Below are 20,756 nucleotides of genomic sequence, written 5' to 3'. Positions count from 1 at the left end.
TGTGTCTGACAAAAAAAAAAAAGTGGTTTGATGTCGTGTGAACACACCATATGCTGGGCGAGTTTAATGTGCACTGTATATTAATTAGTGCGTCTACTGTGAGTTTAATATTCGCAATAGTATCATGTGGGTTTATATTAACGAGCGAGTTTACTCAGATAATTTAATTTTAGTGAGTTAAGTGAATTTTATATTAAATGAGTCTAAGGTGAGTTATGCAGTAGACTCGCAATAATTCAAACCTAAATATTTCATACTTCTAATTAATTTTTAAAACTTCAAAATTTTGGTTGTCTCATTTAATTCAAACAACATTTTCGTGTAATTCACACTCTTCGTTCTCCTGGCCCCATTGGGTGCGCTTCTTAAAGGGCCCCTGAGAACAGTCTGGGTGGGACACGCGAGTTAAAAAATTAATTTTACGCGGGAAAAAAGGTTTTTAGAGCAATATTGACAGCGCAAGACGTGATTCAGCCAGTAGTCACCTCCTTTCACTTGTTTTCTCTCTCGGCATTTCGGGCGCGTGGAGGAGAGGTGGATCAGCTTGGCCGTCACATTGAGGTGGAGAGAGTGTAGGACCAACTCATTGAGGTGGAAAGAGCGTATGACCATTCCGTGACATCATGTACTTCGCACGCAAAATTTAAAATAAACCTTGCGCCGTCAATATTGCTCTAAAAAAATGTTTTTTCGCAAAAAAAACTTATTTTTTGACATGCGTGTCCCAACTAGATTGTTTACAAAAAGACTTCTTTTTTTTCTTTTCAGGGGCCCTTTAAGGCCAGCCCAAACAGGACACTTCAAAAATCGTGAGGCGAGACATGACTCCGTCAAAAATCGTGGAAGTTGAAGCGTCTGGCAGTCCGACGTCTCTTTTAACACCACTAAGTAGACATCACGATTTTCCTCCTCCCTTCCTCTGCTTTTCGGTGACCTTGATGCTCGTCATACTTTGTTGTCACACCTGCCAGTGCCGTCCATTTGTTCTGCTGGGCCCTTGTATCCTGGGTCGTGTTCCAAAATTCACTCGACCTTACTCCAGGGTGAGGGTTTTATACCTTTGCGTTCGAAAACCTACCCGTGTCCAGCATCACTCTATCCGTGTTATCACGTGACACGGTCTGCCGGAGTAGCTCGGATCTATTTGGGTAAGATTTCGAACATTGCCCTTCCCTTTCCCGCTTTCGGGGCCTGAAGAGCAGCGGAGGCCTTGAACGATTGACTGACAGCCAACAGAGCTCGTCAGTGGCTGTCTGGGCCTCCATGATGAGCATGCTCAAGGTCCACATGGAGGACACTGGCGAAATCTGATGGAGAAAACTTTCCCCACGGCAAACGAAAAACGGACAGAAGCGAACCGCCGCACGACTTATGTCAGACCTCACGATTTCTGAAGTATCCTGTTTGCACGAGCCTTTACAAAGCACCGGTGCACTGCAGAAAAACAACACTCATGGAGCTTGCTTTCGCGAGTGTTGCTTCTCCGTAACGCACCAGTGCTCGGTAAGAAGCGTGCTCGGCGGGGCTAATAGAACACAATAGACAACTTATTGCTGGACGAACCAACTTAATATTGTTTAGAGGTGTCATGTGCTGCCTAAACTGTCCACGAAAGACAACATTCTCGAGGGATGAATGAACTTACTACACACATTTTATTAATGTTTCATGTGTGGCATACCCGCTTATAATTAGTAGGCCTGCACAGAGATAATCATCTAATATCCGCTTTGTATGTGTAGCCATCCATATAACAAACCACAATTTTATATTGCATCTTATATAGATGAATTTCTAATAATTCAAACTTCCGATAATTAAAAAATAAAATGTGTGGCTTCGTGAAGTTTGAATTAGTGGAAGTCTACTCTGTTAGCAAGTTCAATTTTAGTGAGTTGAGTGAGTTTCATATTAGTTTGCGAGTCTAACTTGAGCTTCATGTGAGTTCTACCCATGATCTTAACGTTAGTTATATTAGTGAGCGAGTTTAATGTTTCATAATAATGTGCTATATTAGTCAGTCACCCGTATTCACCAGGCGCAATTAACTAGCACCGTTTTAAGGTTAGTAGCACGGCTAAGTAGTCGCGAGCTAAACGAGAAATCCGCGACTAACGAGCGATAACGTTCTGCGGTATTCACGAGTGCGAAGCGAGCGGGTGACTATCTAGTCAGAACTAAAAAGCGGAAATGACGTAAAAAGATAGGTCACGCATATGCATACTTAAATGGCACTGCGTAAATAAGTATTTCATCGTATAAAAACTAAACTTTAAATGTTTATCACGGAAAAAAAGCTACAATGAGAGACATATTGTCCAAGACAGTTTTACAAAGAAAAATTTAAAAACGCCAGGGAGAAATATTGAAGCCGCATTGCCAGCAAATGGAAGCGCCCGCAAATGCATTTTTTTCTCGTCGTCCAGCACCCTGCTGAGATCTATTTAGCGGTATCTCTGACCACTGAACATGGCTATTTACACATTATTTGCACCTCCAATTCTTTCTAGATGTCTCCCCCAGTGTTCCAAGACAGTAAAGGCTCTGTTACACTCCGACGTAACGCGTGCGCGCGTGCAAGCGCGTCACAGCGACGTCACGTCGGCGAAAACCTGACGCTCTATACTCCGGCGTCGTGGCGTAACCGACGCGACCGGCGGCGTTCGACGCAGCCTGACCGCCTTGACGCCAAAATGGAGCATGCGGTATTCCGCGCGGACCGCGCCGGCTACGCCGGACCAGGATGCATCACGCGCTGGCTCCCCGCAGCCCTCGCACGGGAAGCGCGGCGAATACGAGCAATAGCAGACGACAGGAGCACCACTCCGTGTGGCGTCATGTTTGAAGAATCGGACTGGGTCGGTCGAGAAGCTCATCGAGGGAATTCATCCTCACCCGTGTTTCTACGACAGGAGGAAGCTTGAGTGCCGTAGACCGTGCGCTTGTCAAAGATGTACCGTATGTGCATTGACCGCCTGCGCTTGCGGCGCAGGTGGTGCACCAACAGTGCAAGCGCGAGCTTTCGTCGTGCAAGGTACGTCCACGACATCGCTCGAACTCGGCGCTCAAGAAGCGCGAGAATTCTCGTCTGCTATTCGAAACGAAATGAAACCGGAAGTGGCGCACTCTCGCAGGAAACCCGCCCTCGTAGCCAGATTCTGCGCATGCGCCGTGCTGGCGGCCCACCGACGCGCGCCGCGGAAGTCGCCAGGGCCGCCGGAGTCTAGAGAGGGCAAATTTTTGACGCGCGCGGCGTGACTGACGTGACGTAGCCGACTTCAGCCAGCGTTCGCCTACGCGCGCGTTACGTCGGAGTATAACAGACCCTTAAGTGCTTCGTTAGCACTGGTGGTCAGCGGTGATACGAGTCGGCCATGGCGCTGAACCGCTAGTCACCCGCTAAATTAGCCCTACCCCATGACTAAGATTTGTTGGTCGACTTCTCAGTCGCGCGGGGCGACTAAGCCCTAAACACGACCGGTGAATACCAAGCGCTCACTTAGCGGTGACTATCGCTCGCCACGTGATCATTTTAGTCGATGACGTCACTAGTCAGTGGTTAAACAGGCACTACTCGCCGGGTGAATACGGGTGAGTCAGTTTAATGTAAGTTTCATATTCGTGAGAGTGAGTTACATCAGTGAGTGAGTTTAAAATTGGGCAAGTAGATAAGCTGATTCTTGCAGTTTGTATTGTACGATCCCTTCTCATACACTAGTAGAAAAGCCCTCTAGTTACAAAACGGATCTCCATAGGTGCATTATTTTAAACGCTATCCCATACTAGGTCCCCCCTTATGTAATACACTTCACCGAAGTGCCTTTGAGAATCATGAAACCGAATGGCGCGTCCTCACCTGCGCCCCCCGCTCGAGGAGGACCCGCACCACGTGGGCGTGGCCCTGCCAGGCGGCCGACTGGAGCGGCGTGCGCCGGTCCGCGTCCAGCGCGTCCACGCGGGCCCCCCGGCTCAGCAACAATCCCACCAGGTCCGAGTGGCCCTGCCAGGCCGCCACGTGCAACGGGGTCCGGCCCTCGAGGTCCGGCGCCTCCGTGTCCGCACCGCGCGCCAGCACGAAGTCCGCCATCTCGGCACGCCCCTCCAGCGCCAAAACGTACAGAGTCGAGCGACCGTCGGCGTCCTGGTAGTTGACGTCGGCGTTGTAGCTGAGCAGCGCGTGCACCTGCATCGTGGCGCAACGAGACCAAAGTCAAATCGGGGAGTTTTACAGGCCAAATCAAAGAGGGGCATCTGGCACGCTACGGCAGGGTTTGGACCACCTGGGGATCTTTTGACGTGCAACCGAAATCTCAGTTACACGGCGCCTTCTTTGCATACGTCTTTGTCAGATTGCAGGCACCTCCGACTAGGATTCTGCTAACTTCCTGCGGTACGGTTGACTAGATTGCCTAACTCTCGGGGCAATCTAGTCAACAATTATAAGGCTCGCAGCGAGCCTTATAATATAAGGCTCGCTGCGAGCCTTATATTATAATTCGCTTGCCGACCGTTTCGGCAAGCTAGGCTCCCAAACAAACCGTGCTACTTGCAGTTGCCCCTGGCTTTGCCCCGCTCGTACGAAATGGATTACGATCTTAGGCTCGAGCTTGCGCCGAGCCGCATTGCAACTGCCAAGGGTTTGGCAAGCAACCACTTCCTGCTCTCGGCGTCCATCGCCGTTCTGTCGGGCTACCTCGCCGGCAACGACGATACCAACGCGACGACCCTCGGCAAAAGGCGGTACTAATTTAGTACTTTTATGAAACGAAACAAGTACGCTAAAAAAAAATACTTTTGGAGTGCACGTTCTGCAAGCAGCCGCACTTCGAAAGCTAGTCTAGCCATTGAGGACGGAAGACGCCTTGTTGAGACACTAGTCTGGCAACTGTGGGTACACCTTAGCAAGGCCCGAATGCGATGCCTAGAACGTGTCCTCGACCGGCGTCTTGACCACGTCCCCATCCGTGGTGACTCGAAATCCGCCCCATGACGTCGTCGAAGTGTCGTGCTGCCGCGAAGTGTCCCAGCAGTGGTGATGCGTGTGGCAGACACCTGTTCTGCCGCAGGTCGCTCTCCAGTTTGACAGTACACGGAAGCTTCAATAGTCGGGAGCTGGGAAGCCGCGACAACGGCAATGCTCGCATTCTCTTGTGCTCTTTTCTAGAGCTTCTACCCTTGACCGTAGTGATCGCGACATCTAACATTTACGACGTTCCAGTTTTTGCGACATCGCTTGTTGCCACTTCGGGACTACTTTCGAAGGTGGGACGGGATGCTAAACGCACTGGTCAGAGATGTGTTCCTGGTTCGTTCTTGTGGCGAGCGTTCGGCCAATTGCGGCCAGTCTAGGCGACGGTTGCCGAAGCGACTCAAATACCATCTCGGGCCCACTGAATGTTTACTGGCAAGCTTTGCCTCTTTTTAACAGCTTGGTCTGTCGGCGAACCAAAGTAAAAACGGAATCACGAAAGGGAGGGAAAAGAGTAGATAGAAGCGGATGGTAGTACAGTCGTCATCGGTTGCGGCACCGGTTGCACGGTCAAGGCACTCACCGTCTCCTTGTGCCCCTCCAGGGCGGCCACCCGGAAGGCGGTCCTGCCGTCGTGCGCCCTGTGGTCCACTAGCGCGGGGGGGTGTCCCCCCGCCTCCAGGAGGGCCACCACGGCCTCCGTGTGGCCCTCCTGGGATGCCAGGATCAGGGGCGTGCGTCCTTCGTTGTCCGTCTCCGACGCCAGCGCGCCAGCCTCCACCAGCAGGGTGCACACCTGCCGGAACACACAAGCGACGCTCAAGTTACGGCCATGGCAGCATTAGATTAGGGCTTCGAAAGCGGCATCTGGCACCAGATGTCAGAAGTCCACGACAGTTTGACATCAGTCCTAATGGGTTCTCGAGGAGTTCCCAAACACCCTGAGGTCTCCAGGATTTTTGCCAGTGCGACCGAATTTCAAGTGTTGCTAATATGAAAACAGTTACTGGGCGGTGGTTTTAAAAGCGCAAAAGACTGAGAAGAGAAGGAGGGGACAGGACAGAGCGCTTACTTTCAACTGTCAAATTTAATAGAGCATCTAGAGAACGACAAGGTGGAAGAGAAAAAAGAAAAGGAAGAAAAGAAAGATGAAATTAAAGTCACTGCTGCTACAAAGAACATATTTAGTTTTATAAATCGAAATAAAAATTATTTTAACTTCGGCTAAAGGCAAAATAATTGTCACGTAAAAAACTGTCTATACTACAAAAATAAAAAGAAAAAGAAAAAAAATGAAATAGAAGAAAAAACAAAAGAAGAAGAAAAAAATAAGAAAAGAAGAAAAAAAGAAGAAAAAAATATGCTGAGCAACCCGCTAAAAAGTCTTCAGGTAAAACACCGCTAGAACTGAATTTCCTTTTGCGTTTCAGGTCTTCAGGGGAAACACCGAAGGAACTGAAGTTCTTTTTTGTGTTAGGGTCACTGATGGCGCGCTTATACACTTGTCGCCACTGGTGAGGGTGACTTGAGCCTCGTACAGTTCTCTGGTGTTTTTGTCACGGAACCGCTTTAGAACTTTGGTGTGGTTAAATGTTGGTGAGCATTTGCAGTCTCTGACATGCACCGCAAGATGTCCCGATGGTGCTGATTTTAACGTTTGGGCATGTTCTCTTAATCTAATATTAATACATCGCCTTGACTGACCTACATACACTTTGCTGCCATATATACACACGGTGTATATATGGCAGAACAGTCGGTCGGTGTTTCTTGCGTTTTTCAGTGTCACGTTTTTTATTTGAGGTGATCAAGGATTCGGCGACGTCATATATTATGGAATTCGGATATCCCGACGCTTTCAGTCTTTGTACTTAAGCATCGAAGCTTTCCCCCGCTGAATGTATGCAGGATTTTTTAAGAGCTGTATTCAGGCAATTTTTGCAATTCCTCTTTTAATAATTTTGGAATGAGCCGAATCATACTGTAAAGTTCACCCAAGAGTCACCAGTGAACTCCGTACTCCAATTTTTAGATCTAAGATTGGTGTTCTCCGACAACCACGCTTGCTGGATGTATTCCCCTCGATCGAAGAAAGGTCTTTTACAGTATGATTCGGCTCATTCCAAAATTATTAAAAGAGGAATGGCAAAAATTGCCTGAATACAGCTCTTAAAAAATCTTGCATACATTCAGCGGGGGAAAGCTTCGATGCTCAAGTACAAAGACTGAAAGCGTCGGGATATCCGAATTCCATAATATATGACGTCGCCGAATCCTTGATCACCTCAAATAAAAAACGTGACACTGAAAAACGCAAGAAACACCGACCGACTGTTTTGCCATATATACACCGTGTGTATATATGGCGGCAAAGTGTATGTAGGTCAGTCAGGGCGATGTATTAATACCAGATTAAGAGAACATGCCCAAACGTTAAAATCAGCACCATCGGGACATCTTGCGGTGCATGTCAGAGACTGCAAATGCTCACCAACATGCAACCACACCAAAGTTCTAAAGCGGTTCCGTGACAAAAACACCAGAGAACTGTACGAGGCTCAAGTCATCCTCACCAGCGGCGACAAGTGTATAAGCGCGCCATCAGTGACCCTAACACAAAAAAGAACTTCAGTTCCTTCGGTGTTTCCCCTGAAGACCTGAAACACAAAAGGAAATTCAGTTCTAGCGGTGTTTTACCTGAAGACTTTTTAGCCGGTTGCTGAGCGAAATTTTTTTCGCTGAGCAACCATAAACCATGAACCGTAAAATCAGTATCATCAGCACCACCAGAGCTTCGCCCCAATCAACATCGTTCACCACGTGGAGAAACGGTTATTTTCTTTCACTTTCTTTTTCATTGCACAGCAAAAGCTAGCCCACTACTTATTTTCACCAGATTTGCTTTCGATTTTAGGTGGGCTACCTCGGGACATTACCGTAGTGGTTTTGGCCGAATATTTTCAACTCGAATACCGCATAGTTTCTCCAAGCCTTTCACTACCTTGCACCATGCTTAAAGGAAAGTCCACGTCTCGCCGAGCATGTGTGCACTGCGGTGAAGCAATACCCCCAAAGCCCGCCAGTTCCACAGGTTTTGCTTCCGCACAGTGCACGGGTGCTCGGTCAAAAACGCACTCAAGGGAGGCTAACTCGCCGGGATCAACACATAGAAAAGTATGACAACTGCAGTTCGTTTCGGAGTGAATATCGAATAGGGTATTATTAAAAACTACTATTAAAAAATTGGAATATTTGCTAGGTAAAGCAGCCAAGGACCGGAATGCACTTGACGAAGTCACAGTTTGTGCAAAAATGTCGACAAGTTCTTTTTGCGGTTTACGCGATAGTGCCGTTCAAGCGTCGTGGCCCGTGGACTGCTCGTTCGCGGGCCGTAACGACGAAGGACAACAATCCACAATTTTTCGTGCTGTCTTGCGGGAGAACAAAAGGGGCAAGCAGCCGACCCACCTCGGCGTGGCCCTCGAGCGCGGCGTAGTGGAGAGGCGTCCAGCCAGCATTGTCCCGGTGCAGCTCGTCCAGGCCCCGGTCCAGTAGCTGCCGCACCACCTCCACGCTCCCCTGGGTGGCGGCGATGGCGAGCACCGTGCGACCCTCCGCGTCGATGCTGTCCACGTAGGCGCCCCAGAAGAGCAGCAGGCTCACCACGTCCGCGTGGCCCATGGACGCCGCCGCAAACAGCGGCGTCCGAGAGCTGTGATCCGCGTGGTCCACGTCTGCCTCGCCTAGAATTTGGACCCGAGACGCCGACTGACACACCGCCCAGCTTCCCCGTGCGCATTAAACAACGCGTTTCTGAGGGGGAGTCTGCCGACGTGTCTTTTAAAGAACAAAAAACATGGTTATGCCGAGTTTCAGGTTTTCCGTTCTTGAAAGGAAACTTGGCTCTCTCATTTGTCGTAACATTCAAGCATGCGTCTTGGAGGCTCATTTCAGATTGTTCGTTTGGAAACTTGGACGTGTGCTCAAATCCCCTTCACCAGGAACACTAGATAAATACATTTATATAAATTAACTAACTCAAACACACTTCTCACACCTACGAGTCACATAAAGTGGGACCTATTTCTGTTTATGAGCGATGCTCCATTACGAGAAAAACAAAAACAAAAAAGGTTGATGGGACTCAAACTGCTGCCTTGTCCTCGGGCACTGATTCTCCCTCGAACTGAACGTCACTGATATGTGACACGTTGAGTGCCATTGAGAAAGCCCGCTCTGCAAAGCTTTTGTCACCACTCGTCTGCCACAACTAGTTTAAAAAGATGTAATAAATAAATTAAGCGTAAGAAAACGTAGTAATCCCTGTTGGATTGCCAATTGGGTAAAAATGCATTGAAACATCTTCAGAAGTCTAATTTTACGGTTGAAACATGTAAAAGGAAGTTACAATTCGCACACGGGTGCCACCAGTGATAGTGGGAGAAAAGGGAGATGTCTAGGCAACGTCTGCCTCTCACCAGGACAAGATATTTTATGTATGCTTTTTACCGAACAATTACCTCAAGCTCTAGACTGCAGTTCTCGTTTGGTATCGTCTGATACATTCTGTAGAAAGAGATTCATCAATCTTATACTATGGAAAGGAAAAAGCAAAAGTAGCACACTGATCTTTCAACGAAACCTGTGTACTATGCAACACTGTCGGCACCAAGAAACAATTGTAGGTTTTTCCCATTTTCTTTCAAATTGAAATGCCCTCATCAGAACTACTATAGTGCCATGAAAAGAGCTTGTTTGGGGAATCAAGCCGAGTGGTGAAGTCTGATTCCCTCGAATGCCTCGTCCAAGTGTACATTAAAAAAAAGCGACAACGTCCTGTTCGTGCCAAGTGACTCGTGCCGTAAGCACAATAAAAACACCGACTATACTTCGTTTCAACCATAACTTGGCGAAGAGCAAACGCTGCAGCCCTTTCGAGCGAATCGGAGCAACAGAGGTGAAGCACGTGACGGCCCTCACCAAGGGAACAACAACGTAACCCAAGCAGTTGGAGAAGAGGGGAAGGAGGAACTCCCCTCTTACCCTCTTTTCTGTGTCACAGACGTCACTTTTGTCCCCCTGAGAGATTAGACTGTCACCCAATATTCGCAAAAAAGCAGATTCATACAAAAGTGGCTTCCCTCTCTCTCCCACCCACAACTTCGACAGCACCGTACGCAACTGGTGAGACAAAGCGCAGTCCTGCATCTCCCACCGATGCACCAAGTGGCTCGCCGGAACCGCAGCTTGCACCGTCTGCCAACTTACGGCAAGACGAAGCACGAGAAATAGAGGAAGCGACTCGTCTGCTGCGAAGCCGAAAGGCACCCCTACCTTCAAGGAGGAGCTCGCAGACCTCCCGGTGGCCTTCGAAGGATGCCACCAGGAGCGGCGTCATCCCTTCCCGATCCGTGTGGTCTACGTTGGCGCCCCGCTCCAGCAGCGACGCGACCACTCCGACGTGCCCTTCCGACGGACGCACGCACAGCGCCGCCACCGAGAGCGCCGTCCGACCGTCGCCGTCCGCGTGGTCCACCGACGCACCCCCGTCGAGCAGGTGCTCGACGATCTCCGCGTGTCCCATGTAAGCGGCTGCAACGAGGAAGCAAATGGCAGCAACGTGACGCATGATGGCAGTGCTGGCACAAGCTCGGCATAGTTTTTATTGTCTTTATTTATTTATTTATTTATTTCACCGAAAGGGGGGACAAGGGAGGTAGACAAGGCCCCCACCTCACCTTGCGGTTCAGAGTTGGAATGGGACATCGTTGAAATTAAAGTGCAAAATGCAATGAAATCATCAAATACCCTGTACAACATTAGATCTGTTTTAAACAATACCAAACACAACTATTGAAGATGCTGTATTTTTTTTTACTTCTCACTCAACTATCCACTTTTTTTTTTATTGAAAAAACGATATCACTGAAATTGGGAGAGGAACGTTGAAAGCTTTGATGGTTTCCAATTTCATTTAACAAAAAAGAGACTTAGTAATTTAATTGTTAAGGCTCGTTCACACACTTGTAACCGGGTACGACCGAGATAGAAAAGACCGGTTTTTAAGCCTCTTGCGACGTCTTAGGACTTGGTGCGCTGCTGCGGAGCTGGTTCTAAGACGTCGTAACAGGCTTAAAGACCGGTCTTGTCTCTCTCAGTTGTACTCGGTTGCACGTGTGTGAACGAGCCTTTACTCGCCATAGCTGGTTCTTATTTTTGGTGCTTTCCCAGTGTTTCGCCCCAGTGTTCGATCTGAGCTAAGACTCTTTGGGTTTCTATTTTCAAAAAACTCTGATAAAATTAAAAAAAAACAAAAAAACATTTGCCTGTAGATTTACGAAATACAAAAGCCTTCAAAAGCCTTCATCTTCTCCTAAAATCCTGGGAAAACTTTTGCATTTATTTTCGTTTCCACTCTTGTTATTAACCGTCACTGAAGAGTGTTTTTAACACCTTTTTAAAAAGGGGTGATCTTCCTACGACAATAGTTGAACGCGTCTCGTCTTTGTCGCTCTGCTCGAAGCCTTCCCCCTCAAAACACCTGTTTCCTAGATGTATATTTGTCTTCCTTCAACCTTCTTTTGTTGAAGATTGAATTTACTTCTCGTCCGCCTTGGCGTCGGGAATTTCAGAGATTCAGAAAGTGTTTTCAGTATTTCCGAGTGATGGGCAGGACGCCAAAGCACCCTGGTAATCGAGCCAAAAAATAGCCAGATTTCAAAGCGGTTAGCAGCGACGACATTATTGTCCATAAGTTTCGCTATGCACAAGTTAGCTTGGCCAACACAAAAAGCGCCCTCCCAGTGTTGAGCACCAGAAATGTAACCAGCCCATCCACCTGAAGACAGCTCGTCTCAAGGCAGAGGAGTGAATTAAATTAATTGTAGGCTTATTTCCAACAAATTAATTTATACAGTGAAGGGCTCACCTCTCGTCATGTTGCCTATGAAAAGGCTTCTTTACAAAACTCGCAAAACTGCTATTCTCAATCCATGCCAATGACGCTTAACATTAAAAAATAAAAAATAAAAATTTCATGTATGATGACCGAAAGCTTTGGAAAACTGAATTTCCGGTAAGAAAATTTAATTTTAAAAGACAACCTCCGATTTTGCTCATAAATAAACTAAAAAAATGCACAACCCTAGCTATGACCAATTGCAATGATGTCTCCCAAAGTATACAGTGGACCCTGGACTAAAAGGTTTTGGACTAAAAGTTTTTGGCTCTAGGCAAAACAAAGTTTTCTGCTTCTTCCCACGGTGATTACTCGCGGTGGTTACATACAAAAAAAAAGGCAAAAGTTTTTGACAAAATACTTTGGTTTTAGAATGGTATCGGTGCAGCTTCAACCTTAACGGCCCGAGACCTTGTCTGCTCCATTTCGTCATTCCTGGCCTCAATCTCAAGTTTGGGACTTCATAGAACTGATAAACTTATTTTGCTTTACAACAAACAATGAAGAAGCCAGTCTATGACGGTCAGTAGGTTTCGGCTGCTTCCTTTGACTTGTCGTGTCTAGACTGAACTGGTCTCGCAACTCGTCGAAATAGCATTTCATTGACAGACATCAAAAAACAGAACAGTTAAAACCTCTCGAAGCGATGCTTTCAATGGGTACTCTTGTGACACTGTACCGAAAAAAGTACCGATGGTTCTGCCCACATAAAATAGAACCTACAAAAACTGCGTGTTGCCGGCATGCTAAGCTGTTCGCAATTCCCAGTTGTTAGCAGACTGCTGATATTTCCACGTGCGTGACAGAGGTGCCGGAGCACATGGCTACCACGTGGAAGTGCTGGGCTCCAATCCTGCCAGTATCCCTTTTTTCTTTTCTTTCCCCCTCTAGAAAGTTCCAGTTCGTTCTCGACAGCGCTGATTTCAAACATTGCTGAACGTACAATACCTCGACATCAATGCACACGATGCCACTCGTTTGGCGCAAGTTCGCTACAATAAACCTTTAGTTTTTTCACTTCTTCATTGTTTCGTCACTTGTCATCTGCGACAAAACCCGTTGGTTAGACTTTCCCTGTCGACCACTTTCCCAGCGTAAATTTCCAACTATCTTTCGAAACGAGACAAACGTGAACAAAACAGTAGGGTGGAACCATTCAGACGGTAGCCAAAACAATGTATCCAAAACGCACGCCCACTAGAAACCGTTTGTCAAAACTACACAAACCTGCGATGAGTGCGGTGCGGCCCTCGCAGTCGGCGCGGTTGACGTCTGCGCCGTGCGCTAGCAGGCGACTGACCACTTCCTCGTGTCCACCCCAAGATGCCGCACGGAGAGCCGTCCGCTGCTCTGCGTCGGCGAGGTCCACTTGGGCACCGTGGTCCAGTAGGGCATCCACAACCTGCGACAGTGTTAATTTGTTAGCGAGGTGCACCAGCTCCCACAGTCTAACAACGAATTTGCCAATCACATAAAAATATGAAATTTCCGAATTGCACAAAGCACGCACATTCCCTAATATGAAATTTCTGGCTCGCATAAAACACACTCTCTAATACAGAATTTCTGAATCGCATAAAACGCACACACTCTAATACGAAATTTCCTATTTGGAAAAAACACACGCATCCTCTAATGCAGATTTTCCAAATAGCATAAAATACACTCTGTCTTTAATACAAAAGTTTCTAATCACATAACAATAATTGCATGTGTGCATGTTTATACAGCCAGAAGTTAGTCAGCCCAAATGGGCGTCTGGTGTCTCAGCTGTAGATGAGAAATTTAACCAGTGCAGTACAACTGCTAGCCTGGGGTCGATCCTTTAACCTGCACCACGCAGTAGTGATATCCAGATCGAAACGGGCAGGGGTGGGGATCGAACCCAGGACCTCATGGGTCCTGCAGAGCGAGCTTTTGCTCCACGTGCTCCTAGGTGGTGTGCGCTAACCCCCTAAGCCACCAATCTCCAACAGCTGACTGCGTACCAAACCAACACAGCCGTGTGCAAGCTTGGCTTAAATGATCTTCGCAACGCTCTGCATTTGCCTGTCGCAACAAAACGCGCAGAAATGCGAATGTGTGTACGTGTCTTTAACATTTCTAATTGCATAAAACACACACTTTCATACAAAATTTCTGAATCTCATGAAACACACATTCTCCAATACAACTTTTCCAAATCGCATAAAACAACCTCTCCGATACGAAATTTCCAAATCGCATAAAACACACACTCGAATAAAACATTTCCGAATTGCATAAAACACACACTCTACAATGCAAAATTTTGGAATGGCACAAAACATATACTTTCTAATAAAGAAATTCCAAAATCGCATAAGACATGCACTCTCTAAAGGCCGACGACCAGACTCGAGATTCTGCAAGGCAGAAGATCCTCCTCACCATGGGAGAGGAGGAAACAGGCAACGGTGGACAGGGAAGAAGGGGAAGAGGAGGAAGCGGGGGAAAAGTGGCAAGCGCGAACTGGTTGTCGGTCTTTAATATGGAATTTCCAAATAACATAAACACACACGCTCTCTTCTTTTACACATTTTGTCTATTCACAACTTCCAGCAATGGTGGTACCACAGTGTGAGAATCGCGCTCCTGGATGATCGGCCTCAGAGTGAAGGTGCTTGCTTACACACTTTCCTGATGTGGAAGCATGAGGCGAGGCTTTTATATTGCCTGTATTTCACGAAATTATAATTAATTGCGCGCCGCAAACCCTAACTCTGAGTTCCGTTCTATGACAATCGTCCAGATGACAACCATTTTGACAGGAACTTGTGTGCACCCCTATAGGTCGTGAAAGTTGTGAATACTCTGTTTACTCCTGAGCAGACAGTGCTAATCTGACCAATAAAATGCCTCCGTTTCATCACCTGACCCTGCTCTCTGGGCGTGGGACTGGGTAAGAGTGTGATCACGTGGCGAAAGACCGCTGCATGACTGATCCAAAGAGCTCATAGCTCATTGGACCGGTCATGAGGTGCTGTCTGTCCACTTTCTTCTGTCTTGTCTACTTTGCCTTGAAATTTCCTTCCCAGTTACGGTATTAACCATCACGAATCAAACGCGCCAGCTCGCCTACACTTTGACTATTTTCTTATAGACTCCACTGTCAGGTTAGGGGTGAACGGAGTACGGGCAAAACGAAAGCTTCGATCTGCTTTTTATCGGGGTGCAGTTGCTTAGATATTTCGTGGATTGCTGATATAGTCAACGGTCAGTTATTGCCAAAAGAAAGAGATGTTAATAATAAATTAAAGAGAAAAAAAAAGAACCTTTATCAATATAAAGATTAGTTTTCCTGTTCAAGAGGAAAGTTATGGGTTAATATGCCCTTAACTCGTTCCTGACCTAGCTCATCGATCAGCGGTAATCAATGGTATCCAAGTTAAGAAATTAAATTTAGTGCAGACAATTATGTTCCACAATCTCGAGGTTAGCCAAAGACCTCTAGTTTTGGTTTCAATGTAGGCTTAAGCTTTATCACAAGCTGGTGGGCTGTCCAAAAATAGTAGCGGGAACGGTGGCGGCACTTGTCTAACATGGCTAACTGCTTGCATCAGTCTTCGTAACAAAGATGGCATTATTTACATAATTCAACTGTATTGCTCCATATTTTTTAGACTTCTGGGGACACCTTAAATGATGTTATAGGCGTCGCTTAACAGATGGTTGTAGGTGAGCATCACTATAATTTCTAATTTTGTCCTGAGCCAGTGTGCACGTTTTATGTTCCCAACAAGACGGACAAAAATGCTAAGTATGAGGGAACTGCAATCAAGGCCATGACAAAAGCAAAGTAGAACACAAAGAAAGCATTCTGCTGGGGATGTGAGATGTATACTGTCTGTGTTTCACCAACATAAGCATTCCCTCAATGAAAAGAGCACGTGCTACAAAGGCTAACTCTCCGACCAGCTAAAAATAGACATCCGAAGTAATACCCGTGGGACATTCAGAAGTAATAGTTGTGGGTGTAAGGCCCAGTTTGTATATTCTAATTTTTTTTTTTTTTTTTTCATTTGTCGATTAATTTGAATAGCTGTCGAAGTGTCGGCGTTTATATGCCCTCCGCATATACACGCATTCAAGAAATAAAATTTTAAAATCTCTCTTCCACATTATACCAACCTCAGTTTCTTTGGAAAGAACAACTAACTGGCCAGATTTTGTTGTGTCATATTGCTCCACACGCAAATTAGGTAGGAAAATAAATGCATTTGCACGAATCCTTCGAAAATTGTTATAGGTAATTTAATTCCTGCAGCACCATACCACATTTAGGATGAACTCTGTAGCAAGTGGGGCTGAAAAATTAGGCATGCAATGCAATAAAATAGGGAAATAAAATGACAGGACAGTATGAATGTTGTTTATTGGAAGTACCATATTATGAGTGCCATAATTACTCTCAAACTTCATCTGCCAATTAAATAGAAAAACGTGTTTCTAATTGTGTTAAGGCTTCCCCCTCCCAAATCCCCCCCCCCACACACACACACACACAAACACAAACAACCCGAGTTACGTCATCCCAGCATTATTGTTCAAAATGCAAAACTTACACTTGTAATTTCTTAAAAAAAAAAAAAAAAAAAAGCTTTTATATTATAATTCAAAACGACAAGAGGCAGGTTTTTTTTCTTTTTTAAGTTACTATTTCCTTTATTATTTACATATCTACACTCGTTTTCAACTCAAGAAAAAAAAAAAAAAGTTTTGTGCATAGTTTATACGGTGCACGAAGTTGTTCCTACAAGATTTGGTTGACGGAGGAAGAAGCGATGCTTTTGGCGTTTGAAACGTGTACGCCTTGATAAGATACCTAATCTACAATGCCACTAACATATATCTTAATTCTTCACATAAAAAAGAGGAAATTGGCAATGCTCCGTGAGCAAAGGAAACTTTTTTTTTTTTGCTATGGTTCTTGAGGTCGCGAGTTCCAGCTCGGTGCACAGAAAGCTGCCCGCGTTCATGCTTTTTTTTTTTTTTTTTTTGGGGGGGGGGGGGGGGGGGGGGGGAGGGGGAGGGGGGAGTCGGCGTCGAGTGATTCCTTGTCAGTTTCTGCAATGATGGGTCGCCAGTCGGGTCACATTCTTTATACTGGTGTAAAAGAGCGCCAGCGATGTCGACCCCTCCGCCGGCTCCGCAAGCGAAACCGGCTGCCATAGCGCTGTTCTTTGTTTGCGAAGTTTCGTTTTGAAGCCGTGCACAACGGTAACATTTCTCACCTAGTAGCGCCCAGTACATAGTTTTTAATCAAACGTTCTAAAAAAAAAAAAAAATCAAACATAACTAAAAAAAAAAAAAAAAAAAAAAAAAAAAAAGGGGGGGGGGGGGGGGTGCGAATCGCTCCGGGTGCAGCGTGCCGCTGACTTGAGCAGGGCGAACGCTGGAGAGGACCTCCTCCCCAGCGTTCGCTCTACTAAAGTGGAAAGGTCAAGCGTCTATTTTTGAAATACACAATGCGCCCGAAAATAAAGATTTAAAAAGTTGATTATCGATACGGTACGGGATGTGTCTAAACGGTTCCCTAAAACACCCATTGAGTAAAGCAGTCCTCCACTCGAAACGGGCCGACTTATCTTCGTTAATCTTCGTTTGAGGGGTGATGCCGCGTAACTTCGCGGGACCATTAAAACTGGAAAGTCACGAGTGCTCGAGACCTTAATTAGAGAAAGCGAAGGCGGACATTTTTCCACACATTTCCTTCGAAACAATTAAGTCGCGTTCACACCGGCGATGCGATCTAGTCGCGCGATAACTTTCATCGCAGAAGCGACTTTCGCGGCCAAAAGGCGACGCGATTTGAGCAGTCGCTTGCTTACCCGACTTTTCGCGAGGCTGAGCCAATCAACGGCGTTCGGAGCGAGAGTTTTCGACAAGCGACTCGCCAACGAAGGCGTTGGACTCGCTCATCACGCACGCCAGTGCGACCTCTGGTCTTTTTCGGTCGTACTCGGTTGCAAGAGTGTGAACGGACCTTTAAGGCGCGTTCACACTCTTGCAACCGAGTACGACCGAGAAAGACTTCTTGGGACCGGATGCACTGAGCGGAGCTGGTCCTAAGAGATCGCAAGAGGCTTAAAAACCGGTTTGGTCTCTCTCGGTCGCACTCGGTTGCAAGAGTGTGAACGGGCCTTTAGTCGCATCGCGCGACTGCTTCTATCGCCGGTGTGAATGCGCCTTTAAGGCCAGTTCACACTTGCGGCAGTCCACACTTGCGACTTATATAAATATGATCGTTCACCAGCCAGCCTGCGCCATTACCGTTATTTCAGTGCTATCAAGTTCTCGTTTGTCATTATTTGGTTTCGTGTTACCTGGCATAGCTCTTGCCTGGTATAATAATAATAATAATGTATTGTATGTTGATCAGTTCCTATTGATTCCCCCCTCTCTCCCCAGAATAAGTCAACTAGAGGTAAGGGGAAACCCTCACACCTTTCCACCTTGGCAGAGCGAACGCTGGATGGGAGGTGCCCTCCTCTCCAGCGTTCGCTCTGCTAAAGTGGAAAGAGGTGGGAGGAGATTACCTAAAATTTAAACCTGCAACTTACAAATATATATATATATATATATTTTTTTTTTTTTTTTGTTAGTAAAGGAGAAAAAAAATTCAACGCTGCAAGCAATGGCGCTGACGCATGCCAAGTGAACGTGTGGACAAGTGCGTTTACAAACAGCGCGTCGGCGTATCCGTGGCGTCGAGAATTTGACGATTCTCGTCGGCAAACGGGCCAAAGGACCCACCTGCAAGTGTCCGGCCCAAGCCGATGACCGCAGCGGTGTCCAGCCCTCGTTGTCCGCGTGGTCCGGGTCCGCACCGGCCTTGAGCAGCAACAGCACCACCTCGGCGTGGCCCTGACGCGCCGCTACAGGGACGACCCAAAGAAAACATCCGCGGACACTCCTCAACCGGTGGCAGCGAAACAGCTTCTCCCATGCTGACCCGCTCTGTACTTTCTTTCAAAAAGCCCTACACATGCGTTTCAATGTTTACGAATCCCCTGTCCAGCGCGCGATCTCCCCAGCCCAGCATTCCGCTCGAACGCTGGAGTTGGCACGGGCTTTCTTCTTTTCAGAGACGCTGTTTCGAAGAGGCTGATCGCAAGTTATTCCAAAATTAAGTTCGCGCGTCCGCCGCCAGGTGCCGCCTTTACGCGGAAAAGGCAAAAGGTGTACAAGTTCGTCTGCTTCTTTTGCAGGGGTAGTGGTGACGTCAGAACGGCGAGTTCTGATTGGTTCTGAATGAAGGATAGTGGGTAGACCTCAAGGCAGCTTGCCTTGAGATCTGCCCACTATCCTTCAATCAGAGCCAATCAGAGCTCGGCGTCTTTCTGACGTCACCGCAACTACTGCGGAAGAAGCAGACGACACGCTCCCCGCATTACCCGAGTCCGCCCTTGGTCTGATCACATGTTCTGGCCTCTGCACATGTATTGGACACGAAAGCGACGTCAGCTTGCGGCGTATACGTCATCATCCGGCAAGGACTCGGGTCCAATCACGTGCGCTGCGTGCCGAAGAATTGGCGACCCGCAAGTTGTGACAGCTCACCCAAGTTCAGCGGCGTCTGACCGTTTCTGTCGGACATCTCCAGACTGGCCTTGGCGTCCAGCAGCCGCGCGACCAACTCCACGTCGCCGTCGTATGCCGCCGTATGAAGAAGAGTCCTCAGGTTGGCGTCCACGCCGTCCAGGGACCCACCGGCGGCCAACATGGCCTCGATGGGATCCTCGAGTACGCCCGCACCGCCGTCATCACCGACCGTCTCCGACACTTCCGCACACTCGTCGTCGCTGGGGAGCTCAGCGCCGGCTTCCAAAAGCAGCCTCAGCACCGCGGGGTCCCGCGGCACGGTCGCACTCCCGACGGCCGGCCTGAAAGCACGGTCGAGCGGCACCCCCGACGAAAGCACCCACAGAGGGAGGTGGTACGGCTTCACCGTCTCGACCGGCGGAAGCCGAAGCAGATGATGCGCCAGGTCTTGCACTTCCGCCGGCGCCAGCCGTGGACCCTTGACCGTCTGCATCATGGCCAACATGGCGTGCCCTTCTGACGCGTGGCACAGGTACTTCTGCGTGCAGTGCTTCACGTCTAGGAGCCACTCCGCGAAGCTGTGGTGGAAGAGGAGAAGGCTGCCGTCTTGCTCGACAAGAACCCTCGACAGTAATCCTAGCCGTCGCCCGAAGTCCTCCCTGGTCAACTCCTGGTTGCGCGTCCACAGACACAGGAAGACGTCGTCGATGGTCAAGGGTTTCCGGGCGGCTAGAAGCACGTGTAGGATCGGCTGGACCTTGGGGAACTGGCGTCGGAGGAAGAGGCGCTGGCAGAGCCAGAGGTACAGCCCGTTCAGGGTGCCCGGGATGTGCCGGATCTCGCGGAGGGTCACCCAGCGCTCGGCGACTCCGTCGAGCAGGCGTTCCAGGTAGAGGAAGCAGCCGTTGCTCTTGATGTGGAGCTGGTTGAGGGCCTCGGCCGTGTCTCGGCTCAACTGCTGCCGGAGGCACTCTTCGCTGTCCAGCCGGCTCAGGATGTACTGCTGGACGTCACGGACCACGGCCGCCTTGCGGAGGTCGTCCAGGCTTATCTGCGAGATTTGAGGCGAGATAGCGGGGAGGTCCCAGATGATGACTGATAGTAAGCGAGCGTGGGACCAACCTCAGTGTCAGTCTCTGAAACTGCGCTATTTATAGCTCATTGGGATCCTCGGTGCCCCGTTGGCGTCCATATTGGCCCCAAAGAAGTGCTACAACTATTCGTGGATAGCACAGCAGTGCGCATGATGCTTCAGGGAAATAGAAC

General features: G+C 48.0%; 1 protein-coding gene across 1 annotated transcript in view; it reads right to left on the bottom strand.

Annotated features, from left to right (window-relative positions):
- Nucleotides 1-20,756, bottom strand: part of LOC8050519 (ankyrin repeat domain-containing protein 50) — a 72,660-nt gene that overhangs the window by 5,455 nt on the left and 46,449 nt on the right. Inside the window, exons 5-11 of the mRNA XM_042289977.1 lie at nt 19,509-20,541; nt 18,702-18,823; nt 13,155-13,329; nt 10,304-10,561; nt 8,438-8,712; nt 5,553-5,765; nt 3,857-4,183 (exon numbers count right to left, since the gene is read on the bottom strand). Of these exons, the coding sequence (XP_042145911.1) occupies nt 3,857-4,183; nt 5,553-5,765; nt 8,438-8,712; nt 10,304-10,561; nt 13,155-13,329; nt 18,702-18,823; nt 19,509-20,541 (2,403 nt within the window). The remainder of the gene's footprint in view (nt 1-3,856; nt 4,184-5,552; nt 5,766-8,437; nt 8,713-10,303; nt 10,562-13,154; nt 13,330-18,701; nt 18,824-19,508; nt 20,542-20,756) is intronic.

Source organism: Ixodes scapularis, unplaced genomic scaffold (genome assembly GCF_016920785.2).
Source record: "Ixodes scapularis isolate PalLabHiFi unplaced genomic scaffold, ASM1692078v2 PGA_scaffold13__105_contigs__length_92229423, whole genome shotgun sequence".
Taxonomy (NCBI): domain Eukaryota; kingdom Metazoa; phylum Arthropoda; class Arachnida; order Ixodida; family Ixodidae; genus Ixodes; species Ixodes scapularis.
The sequence above is the reverse complement of the archived record's forward strand: the minus strand, read 5'-3'. Positions and strand labels throughout refer to the sequence as shown.